We start from the raw sequence: 21,985 nt of genomic DNA, 5'->3' as shown, positions 1-21,985 counted from the left end.
AACATGTAAAACAGCCTTACAATTTAATTCAACAATGCCTCTTTAAGTTCTCATTTTTAATTTGGATATTTCCTCTCTGTATTCTAGAGATAGTATTATCTTTTCTAGACTGCGTCATTTCTAGAACAATCAATGTTACATAGCTTACGTGATGCTAATGACATAGCTGATTCGGAACTTGAACTCAAAATTTTGAGAACTGAAACCTTTCTAATCTAAATCAAAACCTTCTCTTGGTGAGCACACTTTTGCTTCAGCTCTGTTGCAGCCAAGATGCTACTTTATTTGCTTTGTTGTGCTGCTAACTATGCCATTATCTAAAATGTGATACTCTACATAAAATTGTGGGGTGCGTATTGCACCTATGATCATGTGTGATGAAAAATATGTTTTAGATAAGTTATTCATGTCAATCAATAAAAATTATGTGTAATTCAACAATATTTGTCTGCAAGCCTCTCCTTTGAGTATCGTCTTTTCTAATTATGGAATAAAGTGTCTCTAAGTTTTAACTAGGAAAACCATCATGAATCTGTTGTCTCCTAGGCATCATATTACAGTTTCATAAATTTTTCATTTTAAAATAAAACGATCTCAGTATTATTTCCCTGTAATATGCTGCTGAAAAATTAATCAATTTTAGACAAAAATTAAGAAATTTTGAGCAAAATTCACAGAGACACGAAGGAAATGAAAATCAGTACCAGTAAAAATCCAAAATTCTCATAAATATGTAAAAAATCAACCTACAGTAAACCAAATAAGAAGAATTGCTGTAAACTACAGATATGTGAAATACAAAAATTACAAAAGATATGTAGGAAGAAGAATTGCAATCAAATTCTGATTTAGTGTCATCAAAAGAAAGGTAGATCAGATTCTTGAATCTTCCCCTTCATTAAAACCACTGCATTTCTATTCATCCAAAATTAGCTGGTGAATCATTCTAAATTATTTAATTATAACAGTTCACCCGAAAACTCTGAATGCCTCTTCTACGCAGAGGAATCCTGAAAGTATACAAAAACAAATTCATATGTAATAAATTCAATGTCCAGTAAAGTAAAAGAATAATTAATAATTAGACATATTTTGCTGAAATTAAACCCGAACAAAATGTAATAATGCAAAATATACATGAAAATTAACAGAGAACTTAATTCGGAACCTACTGTTAAGCAAATGAAGAACAAAAGACCAAAATTTAAAAGTACAATGCCAAAGGTTGCTAGTTTGGCATTGTTGGAGATACAAACTGGTGATGGAAAGTTTGAAATCACCTAAAAAGGGAATTAAAAGCTAGTAGTTTTTAAACTTTTTAATTTGGAAAGCATGCAGTAAGAAAAAGGAAAAAGAAACAAATGTTAGAAAATTTTCCTGTACCTAAACTATGCAGATTGAAGATTTACTTTTAGTTATTTGATAATCCTGAAAGAATTGTAGTAAGATAATGTGATGATGTGTATTTGAAAAATGTGTGAACTAATTCATTCAGAAACTGTAACTATTTCAAAACAATTTATTCTTTCCATTTGCAATTAAGATTTAAGAGTATTAAAAGTTACTAAAAACAAATTTTATAAACTTACACTATTAAACCACTATCTATTCATTTATAGCAAAACTTAATAGGTGAACTTACAAATGAGTAATTGTGTAGTTGGGAGAAAGCATGTATCACATTCTGTCTGGACTTTTTTTGGGGGGACAGGGAAGACTTACTTTCATTATAGCTTTTATTAATTTTTGCTCAGTTTTAAGTAAAAATCTTTGCTTTATTAAGTACCTTTGCTTTTTTAAGTACAATCTTCATCCAACCTGAATATTTAATTTTGAAGTCTTTTTCATTTCCTTATACGAATGTTTTCTTATTTTTAGTTTTACCATAAAACTTTTATAATATTTGAATGTCTGTTAAAGGTTATATTGTATTTTCAGAATGTGAACCATGCAAAAATTCTGGACACATTTGTGATCCAAATACTGGATTGTGTATATGCCCACCAAATACTGAAGGAGAATATTGCCAAAGATGCACTTCTTCATCTTGGGGTTATGACCCTTTACATGGATGTAAAGTTAGTTTCTCTCTCATTATATTTTCCTTTAATGGTCTATTCTTGAAATATTGAAAAGAATATTCTATTCTTAAAGCATTTGAAAAGACATTATTTTTTTATCATTTGCTTTTGTATTTTAACCTCATATTGGAAAAATGTTTTTCAGCCGTATTCATTTTTTTATTTCTAGCCTTGTGACTGTGATAAACAAGGCTCTCCTAGTGATGATATTTGTGATGTTGATAATGGTAACTGCATATGTTATGAAAGATTTGAAGGTCGTCGTTGTGACAAGTGCCGTTTTGGACATTATGAATTTCCTTCTTGTCATAAATGTGAGTGTCAGTATGATGGCACTGAATCTTCGCAATGTACTGTTGAAGGCCTCTGTCAGTGTGATAACATTGGACATTGTCCCTGTAAGGTGAGATTTTTATTTTTTATTTACTTTTTCTTGAACTAAGTTAAAAATATTCATTTTTGATTTTATGTACAATATATGTAAGAAGACATTTTTTTCAGGCAGAGGCTGCGTTCCATATTTTCAAAACTTTCTTGGTTATTTCTCAAAAGTATTTATTATGGCCTATCCTAAATTTCACAAATTCAAAATTTGACTGCTTTTTGTTCTTGTTTAAAGGTTTCTTTTAATACTTTTTTTTTTTTTTAGTTTTGAACTATGGGGAAAGTTTTAACATAGATTTTTTTGTTCATTAGAAATATTATTGCTGATTTTTAAAATTATCTTTCACTCAGTTTTATGACACAATAGCTTTTGAATTTTTTAGCACAGTGTGAATTTTTGTTCAAATAAATGATAAATAAAAAAATCTGTTTTGTTAAGCAATATTCATTAACAATTCCTGGAATATCAGAAGACATGTTCATATTTATAATGATTTGATAACATATATCGGGTTTTAATGAAAGTTTCCCGCTACTGCAACTATCGTCTGTGCAAACAGTTCCCATTAGCAGGTTTAATCATATTTTGTCAAATGATTTTTGGCTTTTGAAAAAGACTTACTTTAGAAAACTGTTTTGTGAAATTTGTAAAAAGATATCTTATCATTAAGTACAAGCTAACTGAAATGGAATTATGATGCTACCAGATTAGAATCATCATTTACTTCCTGTTCTGTTGCAAAAAGTCAGCTGCAGAATGTCACCAAAATCGTGTGTATAGCTTTAAGTACTAATGTTTTATCATATGACTCTGTGATGAAAGTTTGGTACGGAAGGTTAAAAAACAAGGACAATGACATTCCTCGAGAAGTGCCGTGTCCATTAGTCGCACTATGCATCACATAAACTTGATGTACAAGTTCATTCGCTGGGTGCTGCATGACCTGATTCAAGAAGATAAGGACAGACGAGTTCAAGCCTGCACTAATCTGCTTGAATGTCAATGCAAAGACTGAAAAGTGGATTTATTTCAACAACACAGGCCAAAAAAAGTGGGTTGGTCTGCACCCAGTAAGCCCATCATCAGTGTTTTGCACAGTTTTACTAAAAAAAAGATCATGCATTGTGTCTAGTGGGATTACCGTAGTATTTATCCACAAGAAGTATTTGAAAACAGGTAAAACCCTCGACAGTAAGGTGTACAATGAGATGCTAGTCCATGTTGATGCTGCTATCAAGGAAAAATGTCGAATTGTGTTCCTGCAAGAAAAGGTAGTGTTCCATCAAGATAATGCAAGACTACATGTATTTGCATTCACTGGTTGAACTCTGCATGGATTCAAATGGGATCTTTTATCACACCCACCATATAGCTCTAACATCATTCCTTTGGACATCTATCTTTTTTCACACTTGCAGCTACATCTTGCTGGTGCTATCTTCCATTCTGCACATGACGTCTGAAATTGAGGTTGATCTTTTTCTTGAACTTGCGGTCACCAAGTTTCTGGACCAAAGGCATTGAAAAACTACTAAAATGTTGGCAGAAGATAATAGATTTGAATGGTAATTACTACCTACACCAAAGGTACTGCTTTTATTTTTTTATAACTTTATTCAGAACATTTTTTGGTGAAAAATATTCCTTACAACCAGATAATTAAAGAAAAAGCATTGAAAAACTAAAGCAAACTAAAAGAAGGAAAAAGGTAATTCATGCTGAATCAACAGAATTGTTTGCAAATTAAGCATTTGTTAATAGTGTTTAAATTGATAAGGGAACTTTTTTTCTTTTTTTTTTTTTTTTTGCACTGGACTTCTGAGAACAGGTAGTGTGAAAACAGAAATCCGGAAATGGCCTTCTAAAATTTGAAGTAAGGTAGTGTGAAGCATTCAGTCTAGTAAAATAAACTGTGCAGAAGATTTAAATAAATATCTTAAAAGAATTCTCATAGAATTGACTTTATTGAATTAATGATAATTTTTGTACATATTGTTATGAATTTTGTACATATGTAAATAATTTTAGTGAAGTTATATATGAAGTTGTAATATTTTTTTGTATAATGTAACGTACAAATCTAAAGAAGTAAAACTTTTTCGTAAACAGGGCCGGATAAATGACTGTCTTGCTAAATTGGTGAGAAATCGGCAAAAATCGCTAAACTTGGCAATATTTTGGTTCAGTCCCTGTACAACTGTAGATATTATATGTAGCTGTAACCGTATCTGGCGGCCCTCATATGTCTTCCAATAATTTCAAGAAGTGGAAGGTACTAAGAATCTTTCAGCGGTTGAGAGAAAATGATATAAGACCAGGGAGAGCATCAGTTTCTGAGTAATTGTTATTTCAGAACGACTTCGGAGTATTGAGATATCCGTGAGAGCTTCTCCTTTTAGATGCACTTTGCATTGCACTGTGTTTAACGTTCTTAGTAGCTTGAAGTGTAACTACTGATTGTACTCTGTGATACGTTGAAGATCTGTATGAGTACTTTTGTGGAGAGTTCCAGAACCGTGAAGTGTTTCTTTGATAAAAATAAATTTATCAAATTATCATCAGCTCTGTGAGCATTCAATATATTACACATCAGTTTTCCTACTGGAAAACATGCATCATATTCTCATTCTTTTAAGCAATTTTTTTTTGTGAGCCTGTCATTCAAGCAGCATTGTAGCTTATATGATGTCATAAAATTCAAACAAAATAAATTAACTATATAGTCATAAGAGTTTTTTGTAGATTCTATTGGCCTGTTATGTAACCTTGTAATTTCAGCGTCATTTATGCATTTTAAAAGGCTTCCTTTTAAGTCACTTTAGTAAATTTATTTTCGTCTTATAAAAATCTGTAAACATCATTATCCTAGGCTTTCTTTATCTATAGTTTTGTATTTTTTGCACTTATATTTTTCATCCTTTAAATAAGGAAAATCACTTCAAGATGAGTTAATTCTCTTTCCTTTTCAACTGCAGAGCTTTCAAACTTTATGCTCTCAGGGCTCAGTTTTTCCAGCTATGAATTAGTGTTAAATTTTTAATTTCATTGTTTTCAATCAAAAGCCAGTTTTTTAGTATTCTTATTGGTATTATTTTTTGGCATCATAAGCTTTTTTATTTTGAAATATTCATTTGCACTCGGGTTTTTAGAAACAGGGCATGGATAATCAGGGGATATTCTCCATGTAAATCAACAGAAGTCCCCGTACTGTAATTTTTTAGAATTTATAAGGAATTGCAATGAAGAATTTCTAAAAATAAATACTTCTCTCTCATTTTTTACATTTTATGTATCTTTCTTTTCTTAACTAAATTAATTTACTAAACTACTTTTGCTATTTTTGAAGGAAAATGTAAGAGGTGTTAAATGTGATGTTTGCAAGCAAGGAACATTTGGTTTGGCTGTAGATAATCCAAAAGGCTGTTATGAATGCTTTTGTTTTCTGCGCTCCACTACTTGTAAACAAGCTGAAATGGTTTGGGCACAGGTTAGTATTTAATTCTTGTGTAAACTGATTTAATTTCCTTCATGTGATTCTTTACTATTTTTATCTACTGCTATTTAAATATGTAGGAATGAATTTATTCAATAAATTTTATTTTTAAGATTTTATATTTAAAAATTTTCCAAGAATGCTCATTGATGTTAATATTTATTGGTATGTATTATCATTTAATCAGTCTGGATAAAAAATTAGATCCTTATAATAAATCATAATTAATATTTTACTGATGACTGTTGATAAGACTGATAGTAGCAGTTCATTTTGGCATTTGGGCTCTGTAAGTCTTAAAGATGATGACTGATTTGAAGCATTTTGCTATCAATTAGTGTGGAAGTTCAATCAAATTTCGAAATATGTGCGAAATGGCTTTTTTGACTTTTCATTTAGGAGATTGCATAGATTTTGTGTAGGACTTAAATTTGGGAACTTTGCTAACCAAGGAGTATTAAGTGCTCCTTGCCAATCTATGCAATCTCCTCATTTAGGAGATTGCATAGATTGGCAGTCTGATATACTTTGCAGTTATTATTTTAGAAAATTGTTTCACTTTGCAGTTATTATTTTAGAAAATTGTTTCCTTCACATTTAGGTTATCCATAAGTTGCTTGACAAAAGGCTGTCCATATTCATCCATTCATTCCATTATACCCCTACCTTTTTGTGTTCAGGTATTAACAGTGGTGTTTTCTGCTATACTTTTATAGCCTTAGCATGGAATTTCTTGCACAATATTCACTCTGAAATTAGAACATGTAGTCCAGCAGTGTTATTTTCAAGCCATTGGTTTCCTTTTATGAATGACAATCTATGACGATTTAGATCAGTGAACATTTTCTGAATTATAATTCACATAATAGTCTGATGTGGACTGTTTTTCCTTCCGTTGCCTGAAAGCATATTTCACAGTACTGTATTAAACATGAGTAATTTTAGTCACTTCTTGCATAATATGTTATTTTGAAACTGCTTTTTGGCAATCAGTAATTTTTTTAAGGTCCACCATGGAATATTAAAAATATATCTATTAAAAAATATGATTATCTACTACAGATGCATACTTCATGATCCACTTTTTCTTGATTGGCAGGTGTAATAATCTCTTATGGTTCAAAATGGAACCATTAAGAATGAAAAGTCTTTTTTTTTTTGTCCTGTATGTGTATGTATCAGTAAATGTATATTAAAGCATTACTAAATCACAGCTTGGTGGCCTGACTAGGAATAAACATTTGAAAGAATTAAAATTTATTCCCGTATAATTTATCTCTATTACAGTGATGTAAAATTTAATTTCTCTGATACTTCAAAGTCAGTTTTTTTTAATAATTTGATTAAAAATTGTTTGAATAAATTATAAGCAGAAATACATTTTATACTAAAATGCTGTAGAATTCTAGTTAAGAATGCTACAGATATTGTAAGCATCAATTTATCAGGTATGGGCCTAGAAAAGTTGAGCCTGTTTGTAGAGACGTTAGGATTTTTTTTTAAAAGCCGAAGAGATGAAAAACAGCAACTGCCTTCACCAGGAATCGAACCACGGACCTCTGGAATATTGGTCCAGTGTGCAGAACCATTAAACCACAAAGGCAGGAGAAATACCTTATATGTTTTTAATTTATACAGCTTTTCTTAATTTTTAAACTGGTTTAAATAATCTGAGAAGATAATATGGTAGCAAATCGCTATGTATACTTTTTATGATACGATTATAGTGTGATTTACTAATGAGGCCTGTTAAATCTTAATTTCTGTTTACTATTATCAAACCCGAAACCTTTTGTTTTTTAGGCAAGTATTTTAGCAGTTGGATTAAAAGTATGTTGTGTATCCGGATGTATTGTTATTTTTTAATGTTAATCTAAGTATGTTTTTTCTGCAAGCAATTGAGATTGCTGCTATATAGTAATAGTATGTATTATGGGAAGCTTTTATTTTAATTTAATTGAATGCATATGACTTGTAGATTAGTCTTCAACTTGCAGTCTACCAGTCTGTTCTTCTTTCACGCCTGCTAACCCTTCTTCCCCTTTTTTTTGTCTTTTTAGCTTTATTATTAAGCATAATTTTCTTCGCAATTATGCAGCATACAGTTCAACAACATAATCACCAGGTTTTTAAAAGCTGCATAGCAGCATATGTTCTGAATTTTCGATGCTGTATTAAGTGTTGGCTCACATTTTTATACTTTTTCAGTCTTTATCAGTTCATCATATCACTATTCAGTTTTCTTAGTAAAATGGCTAATAATTTTTTTTCCTTTTTATTATTAGCTTTTTATGTGTTAACTTCATTTATTAAATATCACATTCTTTGCACTTATGCTGCATAAAACTGAGTTCAATAGCAAAATCAAAAAATATTTTGAATCATTAGACTTATATCATATCATTAGAATTATAATCATTAGAATTTCTGATAGAGTGTTAGAAGTTGCCATACATATTTTTGTATTTGCTATATTTTTTCTTTAAAAACTAGTGCTTTCATGGCCAGCAACCTACAATAGTTATCAATAAAAAGAAAAAGTATATAATGATTTTAATGAGTCCAGCTTGCAAAATTTCATAAAAGTATGGAGTATTTTTAACTAGACATTTCATGATTTTAATACATGTTTATTTAATTCAATCTCATTAAAAAGAAGACCAAAATATTCTTAAGAACTCTGTTTATTGATTTTAAATTGCTTAGTTTATTACTCAGAAACCATTTAGATTAAATTTGAAAGCGTCTGAGGATTTTGCTGAATGGAAACATGCTGATGTGTGGAAAGTAAAAGTATTTTATTTCTGGCCGTGGTAACACATTGCTGTTGTAGAGCAGATTTGTTAATTAAAATTGAAAGATAAATATTTTAGGCAGTCTTGCTTCTGAAGATAAAGGTGATTTATTTCAAACAGTGTTGCTACTGCTTGCTTTCAAGTCACTGAGTTTGTTAATAAAGTATTTATTAAAATCAAAATCGTAAAAAACAACCTTATATTTAGCGTAGGTATAATGAAACACTCAATCGATTTCGAGGGCAGCTAAAGGTCCCTCCTCATCAGGAGAAAGAAATACATAGAAAGAAGAAAATAGGAATCACAGAAACACGTGGTGCTTATCAGCACTGCACGTGGTTATAACTAGATTTTTAATCAGAGTTGCACTGGCCGCCTACTTTTACTGAGCCAGGCTGTCTGATCAAGCATAAAGAAATATTAGCGAAGTTAAAATAGGGAGCGAGGGGCAAATGCACATTACGCTCAAAATCTGAACTTCAAATAATGGAAAGCAACCACTGAACGGATTTTTATACCCTCTGGTAGTACCAAGTGCGAGGAGGTAACGCCATCTATCGGCAAAAATAATTGAATTAAGATAGTAATGCTTGATCAGACAGCCTGGCTCAGTAAAAGTAGGCGGCCAGTGCAACTCTGATTAAAAATCTAGTTATAACCACGTGCAGTGCTGATAAGCACCACGTGTTTCTGTGATTCCTATTTTCTTCTTTCTATGTATTTCTTTCTCCTGATGAGGAGGGACCTTTAGCTGCCCTCGAAATCGATTGAGTGTTTCATTATACCTATGCTAAATATAAGGTTGTTTTTTACGATTTTGATTGTCACATTAGCGTGTTTCTCTTCTAGTCTATTTATTAAAAGTTTTACAAAATATGAAATAAATGATTAACAAATTCAAATTTCAGGCTTTCAGATGCACATGTTTACTACTACATTATTCAAAATTCAGGACCACATTATTCAAAATTTGATGGCTCTAGGTATCATTGATTTTTCAGTATGCAAGGGACATACAAACACTGGTGTAAGAAATTAAGAGAATTTTCATATTTAATCTGTGATCTCCAGAACTACTTCACAGATTTTAATAAAATTTGGTGTGAACATAAGTTGATATAATACAAACAAAATAAACATTCAAAAGTTATAATAGACACACATGTTCGTTTGTAACATTCATGGGAGTCTGAAGGTCTAAAAGAGCAGTTGCAAAAGACACTAAAGAAATGGGTTAATATGGGGTATGACACCCTCTTACAGCCATACAGGCTTTGCAGCATGATGTCATGCTGGAAATAGCGTGATGTCATGCTGGAAATAAGGCAGTTTATCAGTGCCTTTGTACAGGCACTGATAAATCAATGGAACCAATTGACGGCAATTGGTCCCACTCATTCAGCATGGCTGTTTTCAGTTCCTAGATGGTTCTCCGAGTGGGATTGCGAGTTGCAATTGCCCTCCCCAGAGCATCCCACACATGTTATATAGGGTTGAGGTCTGGAGACCTGGCTGGCTAATCCATCCGGCGAATATCCACACTCTTGAGAAATTTGTCAACCAGAAGAGTTCTATGTGGCCTCACGTTATCATCCTGTACGACGAACTCGGGGACCACTGCACCTCGGAAAAGGCGAACATAGGGCTTCAAGACCTCATTCCTATATCTCACACCAATCACAGAGCCTCTGTCAAAGACCTGGACAGGTGTGCGGCCATCCAACATGATGCCTGCCCAGAACAATACACCGCCACTGCCATAATTGTTGATTTTGCGGACATTGGAGGGTAAGCAGCGGGTCCTTGGCTCTCTCCATATGAAAGTACAGCAAGAATCTGTGTTTAGGCTTAAGCGGGACTCTTCGGTAAACAGAACGGTCGCCCATGGCTCTGTACTCCAATCGCTATGCTGCTTGCACCATGCTAATCGGACTCTCCTGTCCATAGATGTGAGCGGAACGCAAACAGCCGGTCTTCTGGCAAACAACACTTCCTCACTCAGTCTGTTGGAAACAGTCACCCTTGTTATGCAGGTTCCTGTGGCTGCATACCAAGTCCTGAGAGACCTGAGAAGCTGTAGCCCCTCTGTTGCGGCTCGCTAAAAGGGACAAATCTCGATCTTCTCTGGCCGTCGTGACTCTTGGACAACCTTGTCCAGGCTTTCTCTCGATGGATCCAGTACCCTGGAACTCTTTTCATAGGTTACATAGGACACTGGGCGTTGAATTAAACTCTCTGCATATCTGGACTTGCGAATGGCCTGCCTCTAGCCTCCCCACAATTTGCCACCTCATTCCATCATCTAAACATTGGTGGTTACTCATTTTTACTGTACCGATGTGAATTTAACCTATTGCTGCAGGATAACACCAAGAAATTCGCCGAGGTGTGCTAGCGAACGCAATTCGTCTTATCCTCCAAGCGCTTATTTAAAGCCTGTTTTTCTTCTGGCTCCACTTACGTGTACGGTTACATATTTGCCTTACAAGATTTGCTTTTTTATCTAGAAGCAGTGCTTTTTCCTTCAGTTCAGTTCTTTTCATGCAATTTGATGAAATATGGAAATTCTCTTAATTTATTTTACCAGTGTACATGCATATTCTTCGTAAGTTAATTTTTAAAAATAATACAGGGTGATAATATTTGATGAAAACAATTTGAAAAATGATACACCATTTATAGTGAACTGATGCAAAACCCCATTTCAAGGCTGCTCCTTCTGGTCCAAAAAATCTTCTCTTATATATTCTAGGAATGGCGAATATAATAAGAAAATGAGGCAGGTGAGCAATATATGCCATTCTTTCTCTTGACTAACTAAGATTCCTTAATCTGCTTATCATTTTTAAACACATTCTGGCTGGGGGGTCGCACTGTCAGCAGTAAGAATGCATTAATTGACCTTGTATTGATGTTGGCTAGGATGATACTTTCAGTCCTTGAGTGGATGTGAAGGGGTACAGTACCAGTCTTATCTATTTCACCGCATGGTGCAATCTCTGTGGATCCTAAATTCTACTGCCTGATACCTCCTTAAATTGTAAAGATTTCACTGATCCTAAATTTTACTGCTCAGTGCCTTTTCCAGATTCTAAAGATTCAACTATCCCTAATTTTTACTGCTGGGTGCTCCTCTAAATTCTGAAATTTTTGCCTCCCCCCTCTTACATTCTGACACCAACTGAGCTCACACCAATTGCACCTGCTCTGGCACTGTGAGGAGGCAGTTAGCATTTTTCTATATAACCTAAACAATAAGGGGTTCCAATGTTGTCATGTCTGTATGCCATCTTACTAGATTTTAACTGATAATATAAAATCCAGAAATTTCCAAAATCTAAAATGGCTGAAATTCAGACATTTCGAAGTCTCAAAATTAGTACTGTCAAAAGAATAATTTCGGTTTTAACTTTGTTGAAGAAAATATATTTTGTTTTATGGAAAATATAATCCATAAAAAAGTGCAAAAAATAAAATTTGCTCACTTACATTAAGACTATTATATCCATGTTCCAAGAATGAATGTAGATAAGTGAAACTATAGGTAATAGCCAATGTTTCAAAATATAAGCTATTTGTTTAATGTGTATAAATATGATTAAATTTGATTAATCAGTTATTCAAATATAAATTTAGTTAATTAGTTTTGCAAATGCAATATTTCCAATTTTAAACAAAGTAGTAATAAAGTGTATCATATATTTCAGTGCATTATTTATTTAACTGTTAAATAAGAAAATCTGAAATTTATTGTTCCTGGTGTATACTCTTTCTTATCTTTCAAAGTAAAGGATTCTGACATTTTAAATTAAGCTGCAAAATACGAGTGGAAAAATGAAGGAATACATTTCTTGTGCTGTACAACATAACATACTTTTCAAAGGATGGTAGAAATAAGAACTGTCTATTTTCCTAGCACTAAGAGACTAGTAGTCTCCAAAGATTTAATTGTAATAATTTAAGTATTGTTAATTTTAATTCTGGATACCTTATTGTGGTAGATAAGAACTTTAGGAGAATTAAGTTAGCATGTTACTAATAAAAATAGACTGACTGCTGGAGGAAAGAATGAAAGAAGATTTAAAAAGGCAAAATATGGATATAAAAAGCTAAATCAAATTTTCTTTGGGAACTTACAGTGACTCAGAGGATTAGATCTCCGTATTCAACAATGAGCATTTATATTCTCCATATTTAGTTACATTGCTCTTGAATGAGCATGCATATTTGTAAATAGAGAGTATTTGGTTTATTTTAGCTGCTATGTTGCTGTTTTTACTTTACTTTAATTTTAAAATTTACAGCTTTCAAACTTTATCGTAAACTTTTTATTTTCCTCTTGCTCTTGGAAAAAAAAAGGGGGGGGGAGAAGGAAAATCTCCTTTCTTCCACAATCACGATTCAGAGTGAAACTATGGAAATAAGGTTGCCATAGTACTGTAAATAGTGTCTAATCTCAAGGTAACCATTCACAATTGCATATGATTTTGGCTTTTGTTGATATGGTCATTTGAGAGAGCATGACTAACAGTGACTTTCAGTATCATTTAATCATGTTCTTAGAATTAAGAATCTCTTCCAGAGGTTGTGCGATGAGAATTTTTGCTTTATGTACACAGTGCTTGCACGCACACATGTGCCCTGGCACACACACACACACACACACCAAAAGGTGGATTTAATTTTGCAGACTTTTTGGGGGGCTATTTTTAAATCTCAGTTAATTCATATAATTGGCTATGCCCAGTTTGTTTTTGGCAAATTTAGTTTATTTTTGTGGTCAATTGTTTATTTAGCCCATTAATAATTTATTTAATGGAACTTGAAGAAGACTAGTTGTTCTATGTTTAGTAAATATATTTATTTTGTATAAAGATATCTTTTATAACACAGATGTAGTTGATAAAATTATACAACTTTATTTTGAAGTCTTTTCATTAGCACATAATTAATTTGCATTGATAAAAAAGTTTTTTTAGATTTTTTTTAATAAAAAACATATTGTTTTTGGCAAAAAAAAATAATAATTGACAATTTTTTGTAAAAAAACTGCATTTAATTTTTTTTTTTAAATTTTGTTATACATTTAGTTTACATCATTCACTAGTAAAGATTTTTAAATTTGTGGCTATAGTATATTTATTTCATAAGTGCAGTTGCTTTTCTTTTATATAAAAATGCCTCCTCGTAATTGTTGCAAAATTTATCAGATTTTGTTAGAATTTCATTTTACATTTTATGTAGTTTGTCAATTTGCAATGAAGTTAAAACTGAATACAGAAATATTTTTTTTTAATTATTCAGAATAAAGTTTTTGTTCTTGCATTATAATCATGGAATATTAAGTTAATGTACAAAACTCATGAATGATGTTATTGAAAAACATTTCGTTTTGAAAATGGAACTGTGTGAACATATACAAAATTAGTTTCCAGATACTATCACATTGATAAAATATTCTTTTTAGTCATATTGTACTTACTCGTTTTGGTTATATTGTTAAATTATTTGAAGACAAGAGTATATTGTAAAGAAAATTGTAACTTCTTTTTTATTTTATGTCTGCCAGATGTATTATCAGTTTTCTTATGCATTAAACTAATGTTTAGATCACTACTCCACGCCGAGAAGTTCAATTTGAATTAGGAAATACTCCTCTTGGATTGTCATCACAGAAATTTCTACTCATTCCTGGACAAACTGGCAATGTAAAACTTGGAATACGTTTTGTATTACAAGAGCCTATATATTGGATGTTGCCGAAGGAGTTCTTAGGAGAAAAGGTTAATACAAAGATCTTCTTTAATTTGTAGCTTTTATGTTAACTTTTCTACTAATAGTTACACCACACTTATTTTTTGTAATTATTTTTTTGCATTTATTTTATACTTTTTTAATTGTTCTAGTCATTTTTTGCCTACTATTGCATTTTGCACTATTCTATATCTCATAATTGAATCGCTGATAATCAATACAAAATGATTAGTAAAAATACTATACATATTTGGGTAATATTGTTTTTATAGTGGTTATGAAAAAATGTCATACATCCTGCACACTGTAATATAATTTACTGCTTTGAGAGCTTTAGAAATTGATGATAAGATAAATACACTTGTGATTAGAAATGTGTGGAGCTAAATGTTTAAATAACCATTTTGGAATGAAATTCTTTAATTATTTTTAAATAACCACTTTTACAATGAGCTTCATAAAAAGGAGACCAAAGAGGAACATCAGACACTGTATACTGTTTGATAAGGGCAGTGCTGCAGCCTTGGTTAAGCAAGTGTATGGTAAGGATGCAATTCGCGAAAGCACATATCATTGGATCAGGGACAACAACAGAATCTGCCAAGATCATCTGTGGTATGGACTTCCATCATCATTTCGCTGAGAGGATCTTGACTAAGCCATAGCAGTCAGTCCGAATCCATCTGTAGAGGAATTGTTAGAAAACTTCCAAGTACACAGAGCAACAATGGAAAGAAGCCTTATAGCACTGAGTTTTACCATAAAGCTCGAACACTGAGTTTCACATAAGCTGAGTGTAATTCATTGAAAGGGGTGAGTCATGACATCTGTTCCCTTGCTTTCCTGGTACAAAAATGACCACTTCTTGACACAGACTGTCATAGGAGATGAGAAGAGGATCATGTACCAGAACATGAAATTTCACAGGACTGTGTGTCCCATTTCTGAACTGCCTTGATCAGCGTTCAAACAAGGACTTTATTCCAAAAATATGTTTTTGATTGTGAAAGGAATAATTCATTGGGAGGTCTTGGAACCTAATAAAACCATTCATGCTACCTTCAGCTGTCAACACTGGAGAGACTGCAAGAATCATTATGGTCGAAGCGGCCAAGCCTAATGAATCACTGAGAGTTTATCATCCAGCATGATTATGCTAAATCACACACTGATGTGATGACACATAAAAAATTACTAGACTTTGATTAGGAGGTTTTATAACACTTGCAATATTTCCATCTTGGCTTCCACAAACTTCCACTTTTTCCATGCTTTGCAAAACTCAATCACTGAGAAAACCTTTGATGATGATGGAGGCTTCAAAAATTGCCTTATGTGAGTTCTTCAAATACAAACCTGAGGCATGGAATTTGGTTTCTACCGGAAACATAATAAGAAGTCATTGACCATATGGTGACTATACACAATCCTAAATGAGTTCCAGTTTGTGTTGAACCTTTGCAGGTACCCAGTATATTACTAAAGTCTGAGTGCTTCAGTAGAAATGCTTTCCTTTTCTGATTGTAAATAAATTGCAGATTTTAATATTTTGATGTTTTCATGTTTGTGTGCTAGAAATTGCTTTTATTAACTATTAACATGCTTTCAGACCAGATCGTACAATGGTGTGCTGAAATTTCACATCGAGAGTCATCATTCTAGTCGGTATCCTGATCCATTGTTGTTCAAGTATCCTCTTATTCTTATTGAAGGCAATAATCGTAACATTGTCCATTCACCATTTCTTCCAGTTACTGGTGGAAAATATAGTATTCGTTTGCATGAGGTAAAATTTATGAAACATGTTTTGTATTTTTTTTACTTGTATTTTGTCTGTTTTGCTAATTAATCTTAATTCTTTTACCTACTATAACATGCAGTTTATTGTAAAATAATTTGAACTTTTACTGTACTATCATTTCATTTTGGGAAAATTCAGTTTATTATGTCCTAGAACAGGAGAAGTACAGAAATAAAGGTAAATTAGCTAGTTCATTATGTACTATAATAAGAAAAGTCTGTATGAAATTTTTTTAATGGGAAATAATTTCTCTGTAAGAAATTCTAACAAGAAAAGTGCCATAGAATTTTTGTGATGTAGAGAACAATTCGCAAAATGAATGCTGCTACTGAAAGGGCAAATACAATATAATATGTCTACCTATCAATCTCTCTATCCAGTGATATCTCTTTATTCACTTTAGTTTCTCACATGTGTGTGTATATAGGTACATGGTCCATACATACATACATACATACATATGTATATTATACATCAGTTCTTCCCATTTTATCTAAAACCTGTATCATATCTACAAGCTACCCTCAACAGTGCAATGAAACAGACATTCCCCAGAATTTTTATTTTGGGGATATCTGATTCTTTGATTTATGCAAAAATTAGATATTTGGAAAAATTGTATGATTTCAAAACTTCAAACAAAGCATTTTCAATTCAGTTTCAAAATGCCCCATGCAGCTAGATGGGATATGGCTTTTAACGAAACATCTTTCGACTGGGAACCCTTCAGTGGTAGGTGAATGAATGCTTATTTCTTGGAAACATTTTTCCCACTCTCACAAGTCATTAGATGCGATAACCGTATAAGAGTAATGCATTCCAAAAAATGTACTGTAGGCATGGGAAACTGCAGATAATGCTGAAGCCACATGTGGTGTGTAATGTAATACTTGAATAAAATGCCTGAATATTGTCAATTTTTTATGCTGATGATAAAGTACATTCAGTAAACAGTATCAGAATTAAAAATAAATAAATAGTTTTGTTGACTGCATTAACAGTGTACTTTCTTTCTTATACCATTAAAAGTAACAGACTGACTGAGATGTTTTAGCGTGTTTCTCTACAGATGATAAAGCAATGGAAAAAATTCCCAGCCATGAAATTAATTATATACCATTCCAGCTATATGTAGTTTCAAGGCATGAAAAAGTAACAAAAATCAAGCTTTCTATGAAAATATTGCATAAAGAATGGAACATTGATTGAAATCATGCATCTTTTTTATCAGGATTACTATGGAAAGGAAGTATTGAATGTGTTTGCACTGCTGATTTCACCGTATTATGTACAGTTAAAGTTTAGAGAGCACTTTATAATCAAAAACCATTCATTTTATGATTTTTTTATGTTACGATTGGGACTACAGTAAAGCAAATAAATGAGGTTGTGCATACAAGGCCACAACTGTTCATATATAGTATTATCCAAAGTAGTATTATGTATCTCCATACTTTTCATATACCTTCAAAAGAGATAATGAAATGCAAACAATTTTTCTTCAAACAATTATACAATTTCTTTTGAAACATCTGGAAACTTCATTCATTGCATTATATTAACTGTTGCACAATTTTGCAAATTTTTACATAAGCTAGGAAACCGTAAGACTGAAGTTGATACACTGTGGAGTTTGGTTAGAAATATTAAAAGGGAAAAAAAAGAAGTTTGTAGATGATGATGATAATAATAATAAGAATAATTTTATATAAGTAGGAAAAAATTGACAAAGAAAAGATAACTTTGTAAAAATGATGGTTTTATTTAAAACTAAATGAAAAACTGAAGTAAAATTTCTGATCTGGCTGCATAGTTATGAGAAAAAAGCGAGTATCCAAATAATGCTTGTATGCTAAGAACGAGGCTTAACAATAGTTGATGTTAAAGGTTGCATATCCAGGTAGAAATCACAGCTTTAAAAAAAATAAACAGCTAAGACAAAAATCCTCTTTAGCATGTAGAGATTTGCAGAAGACTCGTCAAACAATTTTTTTTTTTTTTTTTAAAATAATCAGACTTTTAGGTAATCTTTGTTTTTGTTTTTATATCTTGTAGAAATTATTTCCTAAATATCCCAAAATATTTTTGGTTACAAATTAAATCTCTTAAAAGGATGTCATTTTCTTCGTTATTTTTTATCTCTACCTCAAGTTCTGCTGCAGGAAACCATTCAAGCCTCTTCTCATCATGCCTGCTGTGGACTAAAGTCAAGGAACAGAAAAGTACTGCCTAAGCAGTAGAAATCCTGTCTTAACATAATTAGTTTCATACTAAGTTCATATTGCTTAGGTGTTTGCTATACTGATACTCAAATGTGAGACAAAGAAATGTAGAATAATAAATGTGCGACTAAGAAGGGAAGATTACAGCACAAACTGTGATCTTCAGCTTAAAATATGGAAGTGGGAATATGACATGGAGCTTCATTGTGGCTACTGATACATGCAAAAGCTTTCATTTGTGAAGTTTTAATTAACAAATGTATATAAATTAGTATATTATTAAATTAGTATATATTATATAGTTAATAAATTAGTATATATTAAATTAGTAAATTAGGATATATTTTAAGTATATAAATACTATTACAGATATTAGAACTGTAATTTTACAATGTTCAATGATATCAAATGAATGGTGTCTTCAACAAATAATGCACCATGCCATAAATTAAGGTTTTTGATGCTTTAGATTTAAAATAGCAAAATTGAATTCAGTCTTGTCATCCCATTTTCCAATATAATAGAGCATTTGCTGGACCTTTAAAGTTACAACAACCTTCGGTTACATCCTAAGAGAATCTTAAAACTTGTTCTGGAACAAGTATAAAATGGTATAAATGGGGAAAAGTGTTAATGGATAGTTTCCTAGGAAGAGCTGTTGTGATTCAGCCTGAAATTACATTAATCAAATACTAAAATATAGAATATTGTTTGTGTTTAATGGTAGTAAACATGGTTTTTATTTGCATCAAAATTGTTTGCAAATGTATTATTATGGGTTGCATAATATTTTTGGTCAAGGATATATATCTGTCTATCTGTTTTCATTTGTATGTATATGCTGTAGTATATTAATTTGCATTTTAATTTTTTTTAGTACCATAAGTGTATAAGGATAAAATATGACTTTTCTATTTTCTAACTTTCTTTTTATTTGAAGCATTATTATAACATGATCATATAATAATGTCGTTGAATTGTGAATGTGAAATAGACATTCATTTCAGTTTTGATAGCTAGTAGGCTACAGGCTACATGATTACTTAATGAAGGAAGAAATTGTAAAGTTGTTCTATTTCTCAATTGAGGAACATTTTTTATTGCTTTAATCTTTTATTGATTTGTTATAGTTTGTTAATAAAAGTTTTGTTTGAATACTACCAGATAAATGATTTTGTTTTAACTTTTGCTGATATATGAATAAGCTAATGTGTCAGGTTAATTTTGTTATCATATGATAATCATTACTTTGGAAATGGTGCACTTAAGAAAGATTTATTATATGTATTTTACTATTTTTTGGATTGAAAGAAATAACTGACAAATTAAAAAGGAGATATAGAAGCTGTTACAAATTAAAATATTGTCTTGTATATTATATTTATTACTTTGTGTTAGATTAAGATAAATACAGACATCTTATGGCTTTATGTATGACATGTTCATCATCCTAAGTTATTTATTTTAGCATTTTGGTAATACAAACTATAGTTTCCTAATATTTATGGATGATAATTTTGCTTTACCTGCTGATAAATGGACAGTCATTGAAAGCTGAAATTTTATCTCTGTGAATCTATCAGTATTAAATTCTATCAGTGTGTATCTTATGGAACTTTTATGTACTTTTTTATGCTTATTAGTATATTTGGTATGAGGTACTGTTTAATTCCTTTAAAGTTGCTTTTATAATATTTCATTTTTTTATTTTAGCAATGATTTTTTAAAATGTATATTTATTTTATTTTAAAATGTATATTAGCAAATGATGTACACTGCTCAAAAAAAAAAAAAAAAAAAAAAAAAAAAAAATGGGACAGTCCTATATCACCCGATCTACTGGGCCGATTGACAAAATTCAAATTGCGTTCTTCATGTCTTGAAAGCACGACTTAGGATATATATTAGATTTATATATAGCACTATTCTAACATAGGTATTTTGACAAAAAATCGGACTTTTTCTGAAATAACATACCAATTTTTTTACATATTTCGATTCTATGACTCAAATTACGCCTAAATATGAAATTTTGTAAAATTTGGAGCGAAATTTACGGAGAAATTCGCAAATTTATGTTGGCACTTTTTTGTCAGTTTGCGCCAAGAATACTTCACTTGGCGAACTTCTTAATATATGGCAACCTAGTTTCCTTTCCCGTCAGAGGAAAAAAAGTCACCATCGTTCCTTTTTTCCAAATAATATTCTTTATATTATATTTTTAATTATAACTTATTATTTTAAGTAATTTTTTCTTTTTCGAATTTCGTTTTAATTGTTTAAGTTGCACGTTTTTTTTTTTTTTTTTTTTTTTTTTTTTCTCGAATAACTGTTTTAAAAATTTCTATTTACCTATTCGAACTGCGTAAATAAAGGTGCAGCATTTATTTTTTTTCAAATAGTTTTCTTTATATATATTTTTCGTCAGAGTTATTATTTTAGGTAATTTTTAAATTTTTATACTTTTATTTTAATTGTTTGTGTTGCATTGTCTCTTCAGATAATTGTTTTAAAATTTTCTATTTATTTCTTCGAACTGAGCATTTTAAATATATTTATTAATATCAATTTTCCAGAATTTGATTTTATTTATTTGAACTCGTTTCTTTCGGAAGAATACTTTGTAACCCAGACTACGATGAGTTTGAAAACTGCATACTGTATTAAAAGTGAAAATACAGTAAAGCACAGTTTTACACGCCTTTCAATGTTCCGTTCAGAAAAGATATATATAAATAAGAGAGATGTATAACCGACATTTTAACTTAGGATGACTTGCATACACTGCTTTAAACAGTTTTATCATTGTGCCCATTGCTTTACACAATTTTATCCTACATTTGGTTTCTTAAAATGTTATTCATATTTTAGTCAAATATTTTATTTTTGAAATCGCAAGAATCAAATATCATAACATTGAAAAGTTTTAAATAAAAAAAAATACAAAGACTAAATTTTACGAAAAAATTTATTTTTCTTCTCTTTTTCTTTAAGCATTCTGAAAGTATATAAAAAGTATCCAACTTTTCGAAACATTTTGGTATTTCTGACAATCATTTTAAATACAGTTATCGCCTTCCAAATTCATAAAGGCCCACAAACGGCCGAGCGGTAAAGACGCTGATCACTGGTAGTTCGGTCCGAGGTTCGAATCCCACGAACGGGCTGGTTGCATGGGTGTTTTCGTGGTTTTCCTGATGTGTAACGTGTATACAAGCCAGTTTCCCTTAGAAAGTCATCCACGAAGGCATACCTCCCTTTAGGCAGATAGCCCTAGTGTGCTTTGCCATAATTAAATAATCCAATCCAATCCAATCCAATCCAATCCTTAGTTAAATATAATTGATTTGCAATTTCTACTAGAACTGACGTTAAGAATTGAAGTGCAAATAAATAATATCGTGTGCAATCTAGTTTCTAGTAGAAATATGTTAATCTAGTAGAAAGTTTTTTG

General features: G+C 31.3%; 1 protein-coding gene across 4 annotated transcripts in view; it reads left to right on the top strand.

Annotated features, from left to right (window-relative positions):
• Positions 1-21,985, top strand: part of LOC118184437 (laminin subunit alpha lam-3-like) — a 358,990-nt gene that overhangs the window by 255,765 nt on the left and 81,240 nt on the right. For all 4 annotated transcript variants that reach the window (XM_085816270.1, XM_085816260.1, XM_085816249.1 and 1 more), the window contains 5 exons: positions 1,939-2,078; positions 2,251-2,484; positions 5,813-5,953; positions 14,364-14,537; positions 16,118-16,294. In XM_085816270.1, coding sequence (XP_085672396.1) covers positions 1,939-2,078; positions 2,251-2,484; positions 5,813-5,953; positions 14,364-14,537; positions 16,118-16,294 — 866 coding nt within the window. The remainder of the gene's footprint in view (positions 1-1,938; positions 2,079-2,250; positions 2,485-5,812; positions 5,954-14,363; positions 14,538-16,117; positions 16,295-21,985) is intronic.

The sequence above is a fragment of the Stegodyphus dumicola genome, chromosome 1 (assembly GCF_044657685.1).
Source record: "Stegodyphus dumicola isolate Sdum_Otavi_A_Nest chromosome 1, ASM4465768v1".
Classification (NCBI taxonomy): Eukaryota; Metazoa; Arthropoda; class Arachnida; order Araneae; family Eresidae; genus Stegodyphus; species Stegodyphus dumicola.
The sequence above is the reverse complement of the archived record's forward strand: the minus strand, read 5'-3'. Positions and strand labels throughout refer to the sequence as shown.